The sequence below is a fragment of the Protopterus annectens genome, chromosome 14.part0 (assembly GCF_019279795.1).
Source record: "Protopterus annectens isolate FY-2018-M chromosome 14.part0, PAN1.0, whole genome shotgun sequence".
In the NCBI taxonomy this organism is placed as follows: Eukaryota; Metazoa; Chordata; order Ceratodontiformes; family Protopteridae; genus Protopterus; species Protopterus annectens.
In genome coordinates this window covers 1,038,959,741-1,038,977,265 of record NC_056748.1, presented here as the reverse complement: position 1 = coordinate 1,038,977,265, position 17,525 = coordinate 1,038,959,741, and the positions used below count along the sequence as shown (strand labels likewise).

Sequence of the window (17,525 nt, the reverse complement as noted above, 5' to 3'; positions counted from 1 at the left end):
GTGTTCAAAGATAGAACAAGTGAACATGTGTATGCCATTTCTAAAGCACAAGAAACAAATGATTTGGCTAGGCACATTAAACTGCATCCTATGCATTGTTTTAAATTTGTTTTGGAGAAGCTGATTGAAAGTTCAAGGGGTGGTCCTTTGGGGTTGGATTTCGATAAAAAGGAACTGCTGTGGCAATTGAAATGTAATGCAAGTGTGTGTCCAGGCTTAAAAATGGGTTGATATGTGTTTAACCAGTTTTAAAGTTCAAAGCTTTTCAGAGATGAGTGTTCATATATATATGTATGTGTGTGTGTGTATTTGTTAATGATTTTATCAGCTTAGTTATATTTTCATCTTTTCTAAGCATGATTTTAAGTGATTCTGTTAGTATTATATGATGTATTGTCCAATGCTTATAGTTGTGTGTGGGCTCTTTAAATGTGATACATTGGAAGTCACATGATGATTGGATGTGTTTTAAATTTGGTGGACTATTCAAGTGTATTTCATCTGATGAAGTCTGTTTATCACAGACAAAAGCGGTAATCTGGTGGTTTTAGTAAATAAAGTTGGACTAGTTGCCATTTCTGGCTCCTGCCGCTTTTTATTGTGGATTTTAACAGTTTGTTGTTTGTGAATTTCAACTGTTTGCTGCTGTATCAGAGAAATTAGAAGGAACAGACTAAATTAATTTTATGAAGGGACAAATAAGCAACTGAACTGGTATTCTAGAGCAGGAAATGTTAATTGAAAGGGCACACCATGTTTATTCAAATTCTTGCCATGAGAAAGTAGCCAAGACTTTTATTAGTAAAGATGCAAACGTATCAGCAGAATGAATTGATCCTGAGAAAGCTATGGCAAAAAGGGCAAAGTATTAAAGGTGGAGACAATAGAATGTTTGTGGAAAGTAATTCACTGTACACCCGGCAGAAGAGAAACAGATTTATTCCCAGTAATCGGAGAATATTGAGTGGCAGGTGTGAGATTCAAGCTGTTGTATCCAGCCATCATCTTTATATTTTTCCTGGAGGATCAAAGTATTTTTTTTATGCAGAACAGGCTGAGGATAAAATGCAAAAGTCTATTCAACAAAATAAGCTTTCAAGCAGAAAGGAAGGGAACTCTGCTTCTCATTCTTCTGATAGTAAAGCACAGTAAGTGACTTTAGCAGTTACACCTTTTCCATTGTTCCAAAGGAAAATACTTCAGAGACAGAGAAAAGCACAGTAGTTATCCAGAAGAAACAAGAGCACTGTAGAACTGAGTTGGGAGATGGAGATAATCAGAAAGAAAACCAGCAACATGGAAATTAGTCAATAACTGCGAGACTGCAAAGCATAAGTGTGAAATACAACTCTTAAAGAATAAGTGGAAAGAGTAGCCTTATGTGACTTGGTTAAACTGGTGGGAAACTGAAAAGCATTTGCCTCACTTCACGCCATTAATATTTGGAGCGACTGTGAGAGGAGAGGAAGGAAAAGGTAACTGGTAAGCAAAACAGTTTGTGCTTAACAGTATTTCTATTAAACTTTTCAGAATGTAAATTTATATATTTTATAGTAAAGTATTTTTCATTGTATGTTAAAAAGTTATTGAAGTAAACAGATGCCTTTTTTTTCCTTTTCTCCTCCTGTATTTTTTTGTATTAAGAAATGTAGGTATTACAGTGTACAAAGAGAGGAAAAATGGACATAAGCATGTTTAAGTTAATAGGTTGTAATCTTTGGTTGTTGATGTGGGGATGGGGTATAAAAGTACACAGATCATAATATATGTAGAGCTGACATGTTTTGTCTTACTTTTGCATAGATGAATGTCTGGATTAAGACCCTTGGTTTTATTTAATAACAAATTTTAAGTAGAAAAAAGTAAATTTTGAGAACGTTGAGTATAATGAAGTTTTCCTTTAGCAATAAAAGTTTCAGCTTGTCGTTCAAGATGTAGGAGAAGACTACATACTTCTTGTTTTTCTAACGCTTCCATGGAGGCAAACTCATAATAGGACAATAAAAGACAGAACACTGGTTTTGTCAAGGCTAGAAGATAATGATTTCTGAAAGCATGCAAGTTTTCACATGGGGGGGGGAGTAAAGATAAAACAGACACTCGTTAGTGTAAGTAGAAGTATCTTAGCATGGATAACCCCAGTTTCAAGTTAATTAGGGACTGTGTTAGCAGCTGTCTGGCACAGATGTTCCTGTTAGGAGGGTTAAACTTGAAGATGCCTGTGTGTTTATATTAAGCTAATAGGTATGGTGCTGTTTTTTTTTTTATTTCAGGTTTTTATTAAAACAAAAAGGTCTTGTAAAATGTGACATAGGTTCCAATGTTGATGATGAGAAAAAAAAACTGTATAAAGGATTATCCTGACAAATATTAATGGGTGTTTTTATCACACAGGCTGAAAATAGACATTTTAAAAACTGCCGTTTATAATAGGCGAAAATAATGACTTCTTAATAATGGCAACACTTTTCATATTATCTTGGGATTTGGATGGTCTCAGGTATAGACAAAAAGGAAAGAATACTTAGTTATATTAAACAATGCAGGGTGCAAACAACAAATGCTTCAGGGAGATACATCTGGAAAGAACTGAGTATGTGAATTTGATAAAGAAAGGAATATCAGGGACAAAAGGAACAGGAGTACGTATCTTAATTGCTGGAGGAGCTTCAGTAGTGATAAAAGAGGGGTAAAAGATGATAATGGTAGATTTTTAGTAGTAAGGAGCTACTGGCAAGGGTTGAGGATTAAGCTGGCATGAATTTATATTTCACCTAAAACTGTTATTATAAAGCTTAAAAAAAGTTTGGGGAGAAGTAATCAGCTTTCAGCAGGGAATATTACTTATTGGTGTGGATTGGAATTTGATTTGCAATAATGAGGATGTTCCTTTAAGGCCTAGAAGGGAAAACATAACAAAAGAGGGTAGATTTCTGCAGAAATCTATGAAAATATTTGGTATGAAAGACATGAATTCAGTAGTAGGAACTTGGAGAGAATTTACATATTATTCGTCAAGGTGCAATAACTGGACTAGTCTAGACAGAAATTATACTTCACAGCAACATGTGCATTTAATTGAGAACTTCATTATACATCAAATAACTATCAGATCATGTGCCAGTAATTAATAAGATAAAATGCAGAGTAGTCAAGTAAAGATGAGACACTGGTGCTTCTCCGCTTCTTAAAAAAAAGTGGAATTTAATGAATGGGTAATGATAATTATCTGGGAGTTACTACGAATGATAGAAAGTATTCCAGAAGTATATAGCTAGTGAGTGGGATAAAATGGAAGTGGTGTTTTAAATATGGTAGAAATAAAAGAAACAGATCAGGTTAACAAGAAACAAGAATTATTTAAAGGGGCTGACAAAGGTTAAAGTTTTGAAAAATGAGGGGAATCTCTGAGAACAAGATGAGGCACAATTGCAGATGGCTAAAAAGACTATAAGGGAGTATCTGGTTAATATGCAGTTTCAAAAGGTTGCTGTTAAGCAACTGTTTTTTGATAACTCAAGAGCACAAAAACTTTTGGCACAACGACTTGGGTAACAGAATCACTAGAAAATGACCAGAGATCCTGTATAGGTATTAGAGATAATTCATACATTTTATGAACATTTGTATAAAGCTGGGAAATGTGGAAATCAAGAAAAAACACAATTGGACATATTTTGGAAGACTTAAAATGCCAAGTTAGAAGCAGATGAAGCTCAACAACTACCTGTTAAGTTAACAGGAGTAGACAGAATAAAAATGGTGATGTATAACCAATCTGCATGGAAGTCTCCAGGAATAGATGGTATTCCAGTGGATTTCTGGAAGGTAGAAGGAAAGAAATTGATAAAGATCTGGAAGGTTTTGTTTAACAGTAATGGCTACAAGAATGGCAAAGGTGAAGCCAAAATTGATAGATGTGGACCACTGAGGTTTTGTGGAGGGGAGATAAACATTTGACAACATTAATAGAACAGTGATGATTCAGAGGGAAGCAGAATGTAAGAATATACTGCTGTTATTGGTGACTCTTGAAGCAGAGAAAGCATTTGACAGAGTAAGCTGGGTTTTTGAGTAGGGCAAGGTAAGCATTTGCATTTCCTGATGCAATAATAAAGTTTATTAGAAAGATATATGAGGGATTGCAGGCAAAAATTAAAGTGGGAGGGTTCCTGTCTGATAAGGCTATCTGAACAGAGGAACTAGGCAGGAGTGTCATCTTTCCTCTTTATTTCCATTATATTTAGAACCATTGGCAAAAAAAAAAGTACTGGACTCAGAAATTCAAGGATATAATTGGTATGGTGTTCAAGAAAAGTTGGCTTTATTTACATATTATATTGTTTTGTACCTGATAGAACCAGAAAAGGACATCTCAGCATTGTGGAACATTTTGAGACAGTTACAGGTTTCCAGGGATATAAAATTAATGAAAATATAGCAAAGGTTGCAAAATGTGTTTACAGACATGAATTGGTTCAGCAGTACCCATAATTATGGAGGCATGATAAAATGAAGTGTTTAAGACTATGGATTGAAAATGGTTATGATATTGCAGCTAAGGATATGTGAGAAAAGACTAAAAAGATAATACAAAAAAATGAGAAACTGGAAGCTCTTGCTTATGGTTATGGATAGCAAGATACAAGCATTAAAATGTTTTTAGTCCCTTTAGTATTATACATAGGTCAGGCATATTTTTTATCAACCAAAGGAGAACCTGTGGATAGTAATTAATAAAGAATTGAATGATTTTTATTTGTGAGGGGAAGAGAGCAAGAGTTAAATGGGATAAGTTAATACTCGCAATAGAACAATGAGATTTAGGATTACCTGGTTTAAATGGATATTTTAGAGCTATGCAGTCATTCTTTTATACATAGCACAAACAGAAAGCTACAATTCAAAGTGGAAAGGGATGATGATGAAGCGGGGGGGGGGTTAATTCAAGAAATAAGGAAAGAAGGGGATTTTCATTGCAGATTCTTAAGGAAAATAACAGTAGTCATACAGAATATTATGTTCAGAAAGTATACTAAGACCTAAACCTACACAGGAATGGAGAAAGATTTTGCTGATAGAAATGACTGCAGTTAGGGGTACAGAGAAAAGACAAGAGGGGGCTGAAATTTACTGGAGTAGGTTGGCAAAGGAATCAAGGTTTTGGGAACAAATATGTAGAGAGGGAAAGGTAATAAAATGGGAAGAAGCCAAGAAGACATTTGGATTATAGGCAAGTGATTGTCTTCCCTATCAGGGATTGATATCACAGTATATAGAGAGAAAGGGATAAGGGGAATCCTAAATGAAAGACCTGCGCTGGTTACATTTTTAATTTGAATGTAGAACAGAAGCTGCTGTCAAAAAAGGGATCATTAGTAGAGCATATAAAATGTTGCACATTAACTATATGAATCAATCAGAGGAGGTCAGAAAAGATTGGGAAGAGAGATTAGGTATGGAATTCACAAAGAAACAGTAGGAGGACCTATGTATTGTTCCGAAATATGCAGCAAAATCTAGAAGATTTAGGACTTTTGCTTTGAAGTGTTTGCATATATACTTTTATAACTGAAGTGGACTACAAAGAATGTTTCCTAAGGTAAATTACAAATGTTAGAGGTATGGTGGTGAAGAAGTACATAACTGGGAGCATATGTTTTGGGAGTGTAATGTGTTGGCAGACTTTAAAAATTCCTTACAGGTTACTCTTGTCAGGAATACTGGGTAAGCAAATGAGTATAACTAAGGAAATGATGTTTTTGAGCTGGGATATGGGATCTGAATTGCCTAGACATAGTAATGCCTTGTTAATTTTAATTCTGGTGGCTAACAAAAAGCAATTACTGGCAAATGGAAATCAAAGTCTAAGCTAACTATACTTGAAGTAGTGAATATTGTAATAGAGATTAAAGAACAGGAATTGGGTTATTTAGAAAAGGGTATGAGTAAATTACATAAAAAAAAATGGAAATCGTGAGAACATTGTTGTAGCAATGAGGTTTAAGCGAAGGCAGGGATTTAATAATTTTATGTAATGCTGCTTATATTATATGATATAACAATATATGTGATGTCTAATGTTTGTAAATCTGAACTTGTTAAAATGGTTTGATTACTTTTATATAAATGTAAGTTTGCCTGTATCACAAGTGATAATTTAATAAAGGTGTTTAAAAAAAGTAATACTGGGGAAAAGCCCTTTAGGAGTACTTAACAACTGTCTGTCTCCTATATGGTGACTAAGAAAGGTTTGCCTGTCTGTAAGCAAATGTTTGCACAATGGTTGTACTCTGCTGCTGTTTTCTGTTGCTCTGATCGTGGTAAATCACTTCCAAGCAAGGTTAAGGCTCACTCAAGTAGGGTCTTATCCTCTTCAGTGTTATATTTGAAAGGGATGGACTCTAGGAGCATTTTAGAAGCAGCAACCTTGGTCCTCTTTTCATATCTTCCCAAAGCACTGCAAAGTAGATTCTTTTTCAAGGTCTATAGCAGGCTTTGCTAGAATTTTTCATCCCTAGATCCTTATCCTTCCACCTTCCAAGTATGGTAAGTGTTGTGAATCTATCCAAATTGCCACTGATGCAGTGGGAATGATGAACATAGTGCAGGTTTTGTATGTCCTACTTACCTATAACAGTAGATGGTCGAATTCCTCACCGCTTCAGTGTCAGTACCTATCTGCCGTCCTCCAGGTTTTGCAAAGTTGAGGTGACTTTCAACCTCTTTGATTCGGTTGTTATTGCATTTGGTTTTTGTGTGGTATTGTGATTGGCTCCACATTTATTCTTGCAAGATGATTCTGGCTTCATGTACTTTCCTCCCCTTCTTTGTGGAAGCGAAAGCCTGAACTCTCACTTTTGTCACAGCTGAAGGCTTTCCTCTCAGGTTATATTCAGCCAGTCAGTTATCACAGGAAGAGAGAGATAAAGGGGAGTCTGTGCTTTTGAATGCTAGCCAATATTGGGTTACCGTGGCAGATAACCCAAAATGCCACTGAGGTAGTGAGGAATTGGAGCATTTTCTGTTACAGGTAAGTAGGGTTTATTCCATGATGACCCCTCTCTGGGCCAGTAGTCAAGCCTGAATCCTCACCACTGACACTGCAGAGGGACGTGCACTTGGAATACAAATACACTTAGTATTTCCAGATGCAAATCTCTCTGCATCAAGCCCAATTTCCCTTAAAAGGACACAGGGAACAGGATTTCTCTTGGTCTGTCTTCCTTCAGGTCCCCAATAAGACTCCCCACTGATACAGCTGTACGCTTAGGTCCTCAGCTGAGTATCCAAGCCAAGTCCTCCAGCACCCTCTCTGTAAACCCAGTGCTTCGTGTCCCTGTCCCAAGTAGCTGACACACACACACCTGGGAAAGGCTGGCACAGATTTCCCTGCTGTGTCCCCTTCTGCTCAGAGTATACGGTGGTTATCACCACCACCAGACACTCCACAATCAGCTACTGTAAGCCCTTAGCAAGGGTTGTCCAATTATACTGTGTAATATTAATACTAGTACAAATGGTAGTAGTTGACTAAGACGGCTAGGCCTTCTGGAGTGGCCCACATAGTGTCAGTAAATAAATAAAAAGTTAAATACTTTCTACATGGACCAGCCACAGTAAAAGTTTTAAATATATTTAATAATAAATAATACAAGGGCACAAAAATACTAATTATATATTCACAGTAAACCACAGAGTTCAAATCACAGGAAATATTAAAAATAATATTGATTGACAGACTCATACAAATAAAGAAAATCAATATATAAAGTAAGCTTCACTATATTCCTGACCGAATCTAGGAGAATTACTATTCCCCAATAACTTAATTGATCGAGCAAGGCACAGTGAAGTACGTGAGCAGTCTTTCTAGTCAGGTTCCCAAAACAGAATAGTCCCTCGTCAGAAATGTCCTTGATGGCTTTCAGAATGACCTCTTCTGGTCACCTGACTGTAGGTTCTCACAGTAACCCCCTTTGATGTTGAGACAGGAATTTAGCATGGACAGCTACAATACATATCTTAAATGTTTATGGCACTGCTTGGGGCTTCCCCTCCTTTTACTGAGCTAATGAACAAAGGCATCTTCCAGGCCCACCATCTCTGGTCCTATTCAGCACTATGAGTGCTGTTTTAATGGTTTAACAGCTCATTTATATTTCCCTTATTTTCTTAAAATAAGTTAACTGGTTAACCTTTGCTGTCCCAGTATCCTCCATTAACCTCACAAATACATTTTCAGCACAAGCATCTGTACAAATCACTTTGTTATAAAAATGACATATAACTATTTACAAAATTTCAGCTAGCTGTGTTGGCACAAGCCATATATCCACTGCCCTATTTCTGGCATGGCTGGCAGTACCTCCTATCGTCACATATGTCACTGTACTTTGCTCAGTAGCAACCTTTCTGAAGTCATGCATAGAGTTCAAATACTTCCTTATGTTCCCATTGGTACTCTTCAGTTCCATCTCTGGTTCTGTGGGATTCCTTTTATCCTGCAATACTTCATTTCTTCCAAATAGTTCCTATTATTTTTCCCATACTTTTTTATTTTTATTTCCACCCTTTTTTAAACTCAATTTTCATTTTGTTCTACCCGCTTACTATCCCTTCAGAAGAAATGTTTATTTCCTTAATAACCCTTGGATCATTTCCACTACCCATTTCTTAAATTCATCTGTTTTTAACCGGTAAGTGGGAAAGGGCCAGTGTCTGTTTTACTTCATTGCCCTGCACTGTTTTGTTAGTTTTTATCAGTGCACGATCTGAAATTGTTAGTGGATCTGTGTCAAAGCTTTCAGTTGAATATACATGCTTATGTGAAATAACATTTCTAGCCAATCTAGCCTTTTTTGTGCCTTTTTTTAGGAATACTACTTTGTTGCAACCCCAGAGATATAACCATGATGTTCATCGTGCATACAGTGCAGTAATCACATATAGGTTCTCTGCCGTCAGGCGGTCTCTCGGTCGGCCGAATTCCAAAGTCTTGGTCTGGCGTCGGTTGTTGTCGCTTTCTTTCCTGACGTCAGTGCGACAGGGGTATATAAGACACAGCTGACGCCATATTCTTCAGTCTTTTTTGCCGCGTGGTGCCCGAAGCAGAAGCATTTCACAAGTGCCGGTCGGCCAGCTCCTGAATTTACGAAAAATTGGAAACTGAAGTCTTCTTTAAAGCTAAGTACCCCGTTGGGGAAACTTTTCTTGCCTCAGACCGATGTCAGACAAAGTTAACAATTGTATTTCTTGTGGGAAGCAAATACCGCATATGGATTTCCATTCCCTCTGCATACCTTGTTTAGGCCCAGACCACGACGTCTCGGGCTGTCGCTTTTGTGCTACTTTCAATAAACGCACTATTAAGCGTCGGGCGGAGTTCGCCCAACATTATTTTGGTAAAGCCTTTTATTATAAAATGTCGTCGGAGACTCCGACTACCGTTTTGTCCAAAAAAATGCAAGGACAAGGACCGACACGCGAGGCCCGCGGTCTCCACCGACAGCATGCCAAAACCGACTGCACGTGGTCCGGTTCTCAGCGAGACGCCTTTGCAGTCCCTGACTACCGACGACACTTCTTTGGCGGTGTCTTCTGTGCCCGAGACCGCAGATGCCTCGGCCCTTACTCAGACTACAACCACCAAAGCCACTGTGAGTGTTGAGTCTCCTAATGTGGGCAGGTCCACTTCCACCCAGGGTGTCTTTAGGCCCTCATCGTCCTTTTCCATTAAGGCCTTCACTAAGTCCAAATCAGCCATGCATCCCAAGAGGCCTGTTGCTCAGGGCCCATCCCCAGGCCACATGCCTAAAAAGCAGATGCTTAAAATGGCTGAGGATTTGATTACCCTTATCAGGGTTTCCCAACCCCCTCCAGACAAGAGACCCAGAGTGGAGGAAGATTCTCCCTCTTCTGTACAATGCTCCATTTTCTCAGAACATTCTGATGTAGAGGAGCACTCGTACTCCCCTTATGAAGATTCGGATGCAGAACAGTCCATTCCTTCTGTATCTCCCCCAGAGGATTTCTCTTTTGGGGAAACCTCGCACACCTTGTGGGAGCACTTCCATTGGGAAGGCCAAGACTTTTCTGAGTCCAAGAAAAGGCTTAGGGAATTTCTTTTGTTACCTCAACACAGACCGCTGGCTATACCTCCTGTCTTGGACATACTTGATGATGTTTACTCGGAGGCTTGTCTTAGTCCGGATTCCCTGCCTCCTGCTCCAGTCAAACCTGATAGGTACTACAGAGTTCCTAACTCTCACCAATTTCTTTTCAAAAGCCATAATGCTGATCCTGAAACCATTTCTCAAGGCCCCAAGGGAATGAAGCCCTCTACTGCCAAGAATCCACTACCTTACGAAAGAGAATCTAGATCCTTAGAAAGGTGGGGGAAAAGGTATACACCTCGGCCACCCTAGCCATGAGGGCCTTAAATTGTCAGTTCCATATGCTTAAATACCAGCAGTTTCTGTTATCTCAATTAAGAAATAAAATGTCTCAACCTGATCAACCAGATTTGAAGGAATTGCAGGATATGATGCATAGTGCAGAACAAGTGGGTAAACACACCTTACAATGTGGCTATGATGCCTTAGAGGCCTCAAGTAGAGCTGCTGTTACAGGATCATTCATTCGTAGACATGCTTGGCTTAGGGAACAAAGCTTGCCTGATCATGTTAAAGCTAAACTACTAGATGCTCCTTTACAAAAGGATGTACTATTTGGTACTAATGCTGAGGAGATACTATGTAAAATGGAAGAAAAAGCTAAATCTATGCAAACTGTCAAGGCTTTTCTACAGGTACAACCACCTCGTTTTAGCAGAAATTGGCCTTCTAAAACTGGTCCTTTCCAGCCACGGACAAGCCCCAAAGAGGTAGATACAGGCGCACAAGGGGCAGAGGACAATGTCAAGGATCATATAGAGGCAGACAATGGCAAACTCCAGCACCAAGAGGTGGCGAAGACAGTGCACAACAATACAGAAAACAAACCCAATGACTTCCTCCTTTTCATGCCAAGCAAGTCTCAGCTGGCAGCTCCCTTGGGAGGAAAGCTGGCATTATTTACAAGAAATTGGCATATTATCACAACAGACAAATGGATCCTGGACATTATAAACAGAGGCTACAGATTTCATTTTCACACTCTTCCAAAAATGAGAGGCATGCCAAACCTACCACACAATCAAAGGGCAGAGGCACAAATACAAATTTCAAAACTCATAGACATGAAAGCTATTCAAGAGGTACCTACTCACGAACAAGGTCAAGGTTTTTATTCCAGACTATTTCTGGTACCAAGGAAAGGAACCGACTGGAGACCCATTTTGGACTTATCCATCCTAAATACATTTCTACTCGTACCAAAATTCAAGATGCTCACATTACAGCAGCTTCTTCCCATGCTGGGCAAGGGGTTTTGGCTGGTAACATTGGACCTCAAGGAGGCATACCTGCATGTCCCAATCAGACAAAGCTGCAGAAGATACCTGAGATTTCTTGCAGGTTCAATCCACTATCAATTCTCTGCATTGCCCTTTGGCTTATCTACTGTACCCAGAGTATTCACGAAATGCCTGGCATCAGTAATCGCATACTGCAGACTACAAGGGATACAAATTTACCCTTATTTGGACGACTGCCTGATCCAAGCGGACAGCAAGCACAAACGTCTGGAACATCTGGCTTATGCAATACGGTTACTGAATTCTCTGGGATACACAATCAACAAAGAGAAATCCAGGCTAACACCATCTCAGAAAATAACTTTCCTGGGTGCCAACTTGGACACAAACACCCAGATGGCCTACCTTACGCCAGAAAAACAGGGGCAACTAACTCAGTACTTCAAAATACTAGCAAATTGTACCAGGCTTACTGCAAGGAAAATCCTGCAGGCTCTGGGCTTCATGGCATCTTGCATTCTTCTAATCCCATATGCAAAGTTGCAAATGAGAAAACTTCAATGGTACCTAAAAAACCTATGGTCTCAGCACAGCCACAATTTGGAAACAATAATACCAATAATTCCATGTTTGCAAAAGGAATTTCTATGGTGGGCCCAAGCATGTCAAACAAACACAGGTCTCCCATTCTGCAAGCCTCAAGCAAATCAAGTCATCACAACAGACGCCTCAGATTACACCTGGGAGGCGCACATGACAGACAGGTGCATTCAGGGCAAATGGTCCCAAAAGGAAAAGCACCTTCACATCAACCAAAAAGAAATGCTAGCAGTGATAAATGCAATTACAGCATTCAAGGACCTCCTGCATCCAGGACAATTATTGATAAGAACAGACAACACCACAGTAATGTGGTACATAAACAAACAAGGAGAAACACATTCATACCCCCTGTGCAGACTAGCCATGACACTTTGGAACTTGGCTCTGGAATGGAAAATCGAACTTCAAGCACAGTACTTGCCAGGTTTGGAAAACACGCTGGCAGACAGTCTAAGCAGAAATATGACAGATCCGCACAAATGGAAGTTGCATCCTCAGGTGTTTACACAGATAATCCAAGCGTGGGGAAGGCCAGACATAGATCTCTTCGCCTCCCACAGGAATCATCAATTGGAAAAGTTTTGTTCAAGGACCTTCCATCCAAAGGCCTGGAGAGTGGACGCCCTTTCATTCAGATGGACAGTGTATGCTTTCCCACCTCTGCCTCTTCTGCCCAAGGTGCTCTTGAAAGCAAGAGCAGACAGACCGAAGATGATACTGATTGCTCCAGACTGGCCAAGACAGCACTGGTACCCACTCCTGAGGAGCCTAACACATACTCCTCCTTGGTTTCTACCTCTAATGCCTCTTCTGCTGACTCAGCACAGCTACAAAACTCTTCACAGTCAGCTGAAAACACTCAATCTCGCTGCATGGAAAATTCCTTAACACCACAACAGATCCTACTCCCCAAAGAGGTGCAGGACGTCATTCTGGAGGCCAGAAGGCCATCAACTAGAAAGGCCTACTCGAAAATGGAAACGATTTTGCTCCTCGAATGAGAAAAAAGGCCAGGATCCTAGAAAACTAAATTTGCCTCAGGTATTACAGTATCTAGCTGAGCTGCTGAACAGTGGGCTTTCATTTTCCTCCATAAAAATCCATGCCTCAGCCATTTCTGTAGAATTCAACACGGATCCACCGTTATTCTCTCACCCACTTTTAAGACAGCTCCTCAGAGGGGCTAAGAATATAAGACCACCAAGGAAACAACCAGTGCCAGCCTGGGATCTTAATTACATTCTAGAAAAATTAACATTGCCTCCCTTTAAACCAGCTGCCTCAACAGATTTGCAATATTTGTCCTGGAAAACAGCTTTCCTTCTGGCCATTACCTCAGCTCGTAGGGTTTCGGAGCTACAAGCCCTCATGGCTGTGCAGCCCTTTCTCATCTTCCATCAGGACAGGGTTTCCCTTCGAACCAATCCGTCATTTATGCCTAAAGTGGTATCCAGGGTAGCTTTGAATCAAGCCATACACTTACCTACCTTTTACCCCAATCCTCAAAACAAAGGGGAAAGGCTGCTACACTCCTTAGACATCCATAGGCAGCTACATTATTATTTGGACAGAACAAAGCCTTTCAGGAAATCAGAACAGCTTTTTGTGTCCTATGCTGTAGGAGCTCAAGGGAAGCCTGTTACCAAACAGACAATTTCAAAATGGATAGGCCACTGCATACGATTTTGTTACTCCTATCATGGGAAATCTATCCCTACAAGCATCAGATCCCACTCCACCAGGGCCACAGCTACCTCTACAGCCTTCCTCAGAGGAGTTCCTACCAAAGATATTTTGGAGGCAGCCACTTGGAGTTCTGTGCATACCTTCACAAAACACTACCACCTGCCTTTATATTCCAAAACTAGAGCAGGCTTTACCACTGCTGTATTGCAGGGCATTCTGGCTCATCCCAGTTCCACCTAGTGCCTACCACCCTGTGCGTAGCTTTGGGATTCTACCCATATGTGATTACTACAGCTGTATGCATGATGGACATAGTACAGTTTTGTACCTACCATAAATGTAGATGTTCGAGTGCTAATACAGCTGCAGTACAGGTTTCCCTCCCTCCTTCCCCTCTTGGTAAAGGACTTGTGGCTAACACCTCCTCTTACAACCTAATTGGGTTATCCTCCTATGGTGTATTTGCTTGCAACTACTGTTTTTTGATTACATTGCATTGCTTGCATATATTTTTATATATGATTTATGTATTGCCTTCCTTCTGGGGGCACCTGACATCTGGGGCAAGAAAAGACTGAAGAATATGGCGTCAGCTGTGTCTTATATACCCCTGTCGCACTGACGTCAGGAAAGAAAGTGACAACAACCGACGCTGGACCAAGACTTTGGAATTCGGCCGACCGAGGGACCGCCTGACGGCAGAGAACCCATATGTGATTACTGCAGCTGTATTAGCACTCGAACATCTACATTTATGGTAGGTACAAAACTGTACTTTTGAGCATCTATTCCCTTTGCATATCCCTTAACCAGTTGTTTACTTCTGTACTGGACCAAAGAATTTACCATTACTAACTTTTAGACAGCTGAAATTCGGGGGGGGGGTAATTATATGATGCAGCAGTCTGTAATGGAAAGGGTAGTTTCACTGCCCTGTTATTGCAACAGTCAATACCATAGGTGTCTTGTCCTTTACCAGTACCTGTCTACCGTCTTAGATGTGAAGGGCTCTTTCACAGTGTCCTCAGTGCAGCTCCCCTTTTCCTTTCCTGGGGAATGGATTTTTGAAGAGTTTTGATTCTGACAGTGTATTCCTGTAAACACTGTGTTCAAACTGATACTGATCAAGGATAGTAGATTTATCTGCTGTAGTGCCCTTTTCACCATTGTGTGATGACAAAATAAATCAGAAATGTCAACAGTAAATGAAATACAATGTTGAAAGTAAGCTGAAATGTTTCAAAATACTGCTGGAAAGCGTTTGTGGGAACATTCTGTTTTCTGATTAATGTACTTTATGTGAAATGTTTAATTGCAGATTGGGAAGTAGAGGTGTTGGACTTCGTAGTTTTGTTATTACAGTGGCATTGCAAGTTAGCCTGTGATGCACTAGCATTACATTATCAATTTTAATCTTCTGCCTGCTTTAAAAGAAGAAAAAATGAGTTAGTTTTTTTCACTTACCTGTTAAGGTATTTGAAACTGGCCTTACATTCTTGGTTATGTCATAAATAAGGACTACATTTCAGCATATGCACATCTTATTAAAACACATTTGGTGTGAAATGTTCATTGTTCTTATAATTAATTTCAAGGAGTTAAATGTACCCTTTTTATTTGTTTCAGCACTTAGTTGTGGCTTCATTCTACATTTTTGAACTGTAGTTTTATTGTTTTATACACCACTGTATCTGCTGATTTAACAGTACTTTCATTTTAAAAGTGAGTAGGAGCATAAAACCATTTATAAACAGAATTGGGCTATATCAGTGAGGAAGTTGTACCACTATATTACTATATTGTACTGTTTGCGTTAAGGTGACTGAAGACTGCCTACATTGTGTGATCTTTCTGTGTGTGGGTGTGTGTCTGTCTGTGTGTGAGAAAGCATCATATATGCATTGTTTGCTCATTGCAGTTTTCAGTCAGTGATCATGTGAGTGATGCATAGACCTACCTGTGTTTACCATGCCTTTTTTTTTTTTTTTTTGCAGAGGAGGAGTGGAAGCCTCAGGTGATCGTGCTGCCTGTTCCTGTACCAATTTTTGTTCCTGTACCTATGCAGATGTACACTCAGAAAACACCAGTGCCTTTGGCAATGCCTGTCCCAGTAAGTGATGACTAGGAGGGCTGGAAGCACTTTCAGAGTAAAGATCAGTAGGCTTAGACCAACTGCATTGTTGGGGAAATGTGATGAATTAGGCAGGTGTACAAATCTTGAACTGCATGTTTGTTTGGCTCACTGTGTCAGCACCTTTTCTTCAAATTGGTGTTCAGCTAAAACTCTCTGGATCACACTAACTGCATAGTTAACAAATCTGTAAATCAACCTCCTTATGCAAAATGGTGGCTTCCAGCAGAGGTCTGGATGCTTTTGACTTGGGTTGGTGTAGGTACACACATTGAATTTTTCATTGACCACCCCTGTTTAGCTTATTTTGCAGCTTCCTTTTCACACACCGATTGTTACATCCATGTGTGTGGTTGTAGTACTCTTACCTTCGTGAAGTGAGCTTACTGTTTGCTTCCTTTCAGCTGCCATCTGTGGGCATAGAAAAAAGCCACAAGACCTTGGCAGACAACAGCTCCAACACAGATTTTGTTACTCTGTAGAAAATGGTTTGATCCTGTTTTCATATTCTTTGTTAGTCATATTGTTGATTTTATTTATTTATTAATTTAGTGAGATCTCATTTGTCTGTACAGGGTTGGGGGCTGCCAGAGCCTATCCAGGGAAGCCGTGGGTATAAAGTGAAGAGCCGCTACTGACAAAATATCAGCCAAAGTCTGCACAGAAGGCAGCTAAGCTTTGAACTGAGCCACAAAGGAAAAGAATGCTAACTGTTGCACATTGGTATAGAAAAAAATGTGCTGCAGGCATTTTAAGTGTATGTATGCCAGTATGTCAGCAGTCAGTGATAAGAATAAAGTAGGTTCATGGAAACGTCAGGGTATGAGCTGTGGTTTTCCAGACTGGATATTTTATTTGGGTCATCTTTGCGCTTTTTGTCCACTACGTGGTGAGCTATAACATTGACAGGCTGGTTTCAAATGTGGAAACTATGGTTCTAGACGGTGTTTGCCAGAGTATGCTCATTTCCTCCTGGACTGAGGAGGAAAACGTGTGCAGGATTTTTCAAGAGCCCCACAATCTTGTGCCTTCAAGTCCAAGGATGATGTATGAAGTATGATCATACTTTTCATGATGTATGGAGAAGGTAGCCCTTCCTTTCTTGACACACAGAGCATTACCACATTGTTGGTCAAGACTGGAATTGTATATCATATTCTGAATTTTGTAACTTGCCTGGGCAGTTTTCATAGAATTATTTATCTTGGCTTATGTGATTAACATTCATTTGTATCTGAAAATTTAGAAAGTTTAATGATGGGATCTTGTAAAGATTTTCGTCATGCAAACCTGCAAGAAAAGGGTAAAAGTAGAAAAAATAATTTTCTGCAGATTCATCTTCGTACCTCTTGTGTCCTTGAATACTTTATGGAAGTCAGATATATGCTAGGTGCATCCTCTGGTTAGTTTTGTGAAAAAAAGCTCTCCAGCTTGTAAGCACGTAAAAAATAACATCATTTAAATAGTTTAATGTGGGAAATCAGATTATAATAAAGTTTATTTCCTTGTGTAGTTTGAGACCTTCTAAAACTTGCAATGATCCAGCTTATTTCCTCGTGTAGTTTGAGACCTTATAAAACTTAGTGGTCCAGTTTTTTTTTTTTTTTAGCAGAAAGGATTAAGGAGTAGTAAGGCTTGATTAGGGCCATGCACTTCTGGTGCAGCCAACTGGTTCACCCTTTGTCCATC

At 39.6% G+C, this 17,525-nt stretch overlaps 1 protein-coding gene across 2 annotated transcripts in view; it reads left to right on the top strand.

The window, feature by feature from the left end:
- ZMYM3 (zinc finger MYM-type containing 3) overlaps nt 1-17,525 on the top strand; it is a 3,891,108-nt gene that overhangs the window by 2,516,900 nt on the left and 1,356,683 nt on the right. For both annotated transcript variants that reach the window (XM_044056844.1, XM_044056843.1), the window contains exon 16: nt 15,700-15,815. In XM_044056844.1, coding sequence (XP_043912779.1) covers nt 15,700-15,815 — 116 coding nt within the window. The remainder of the gene's footprint in view (nt 1-15,699; nt 15,816-17,525) is intronic.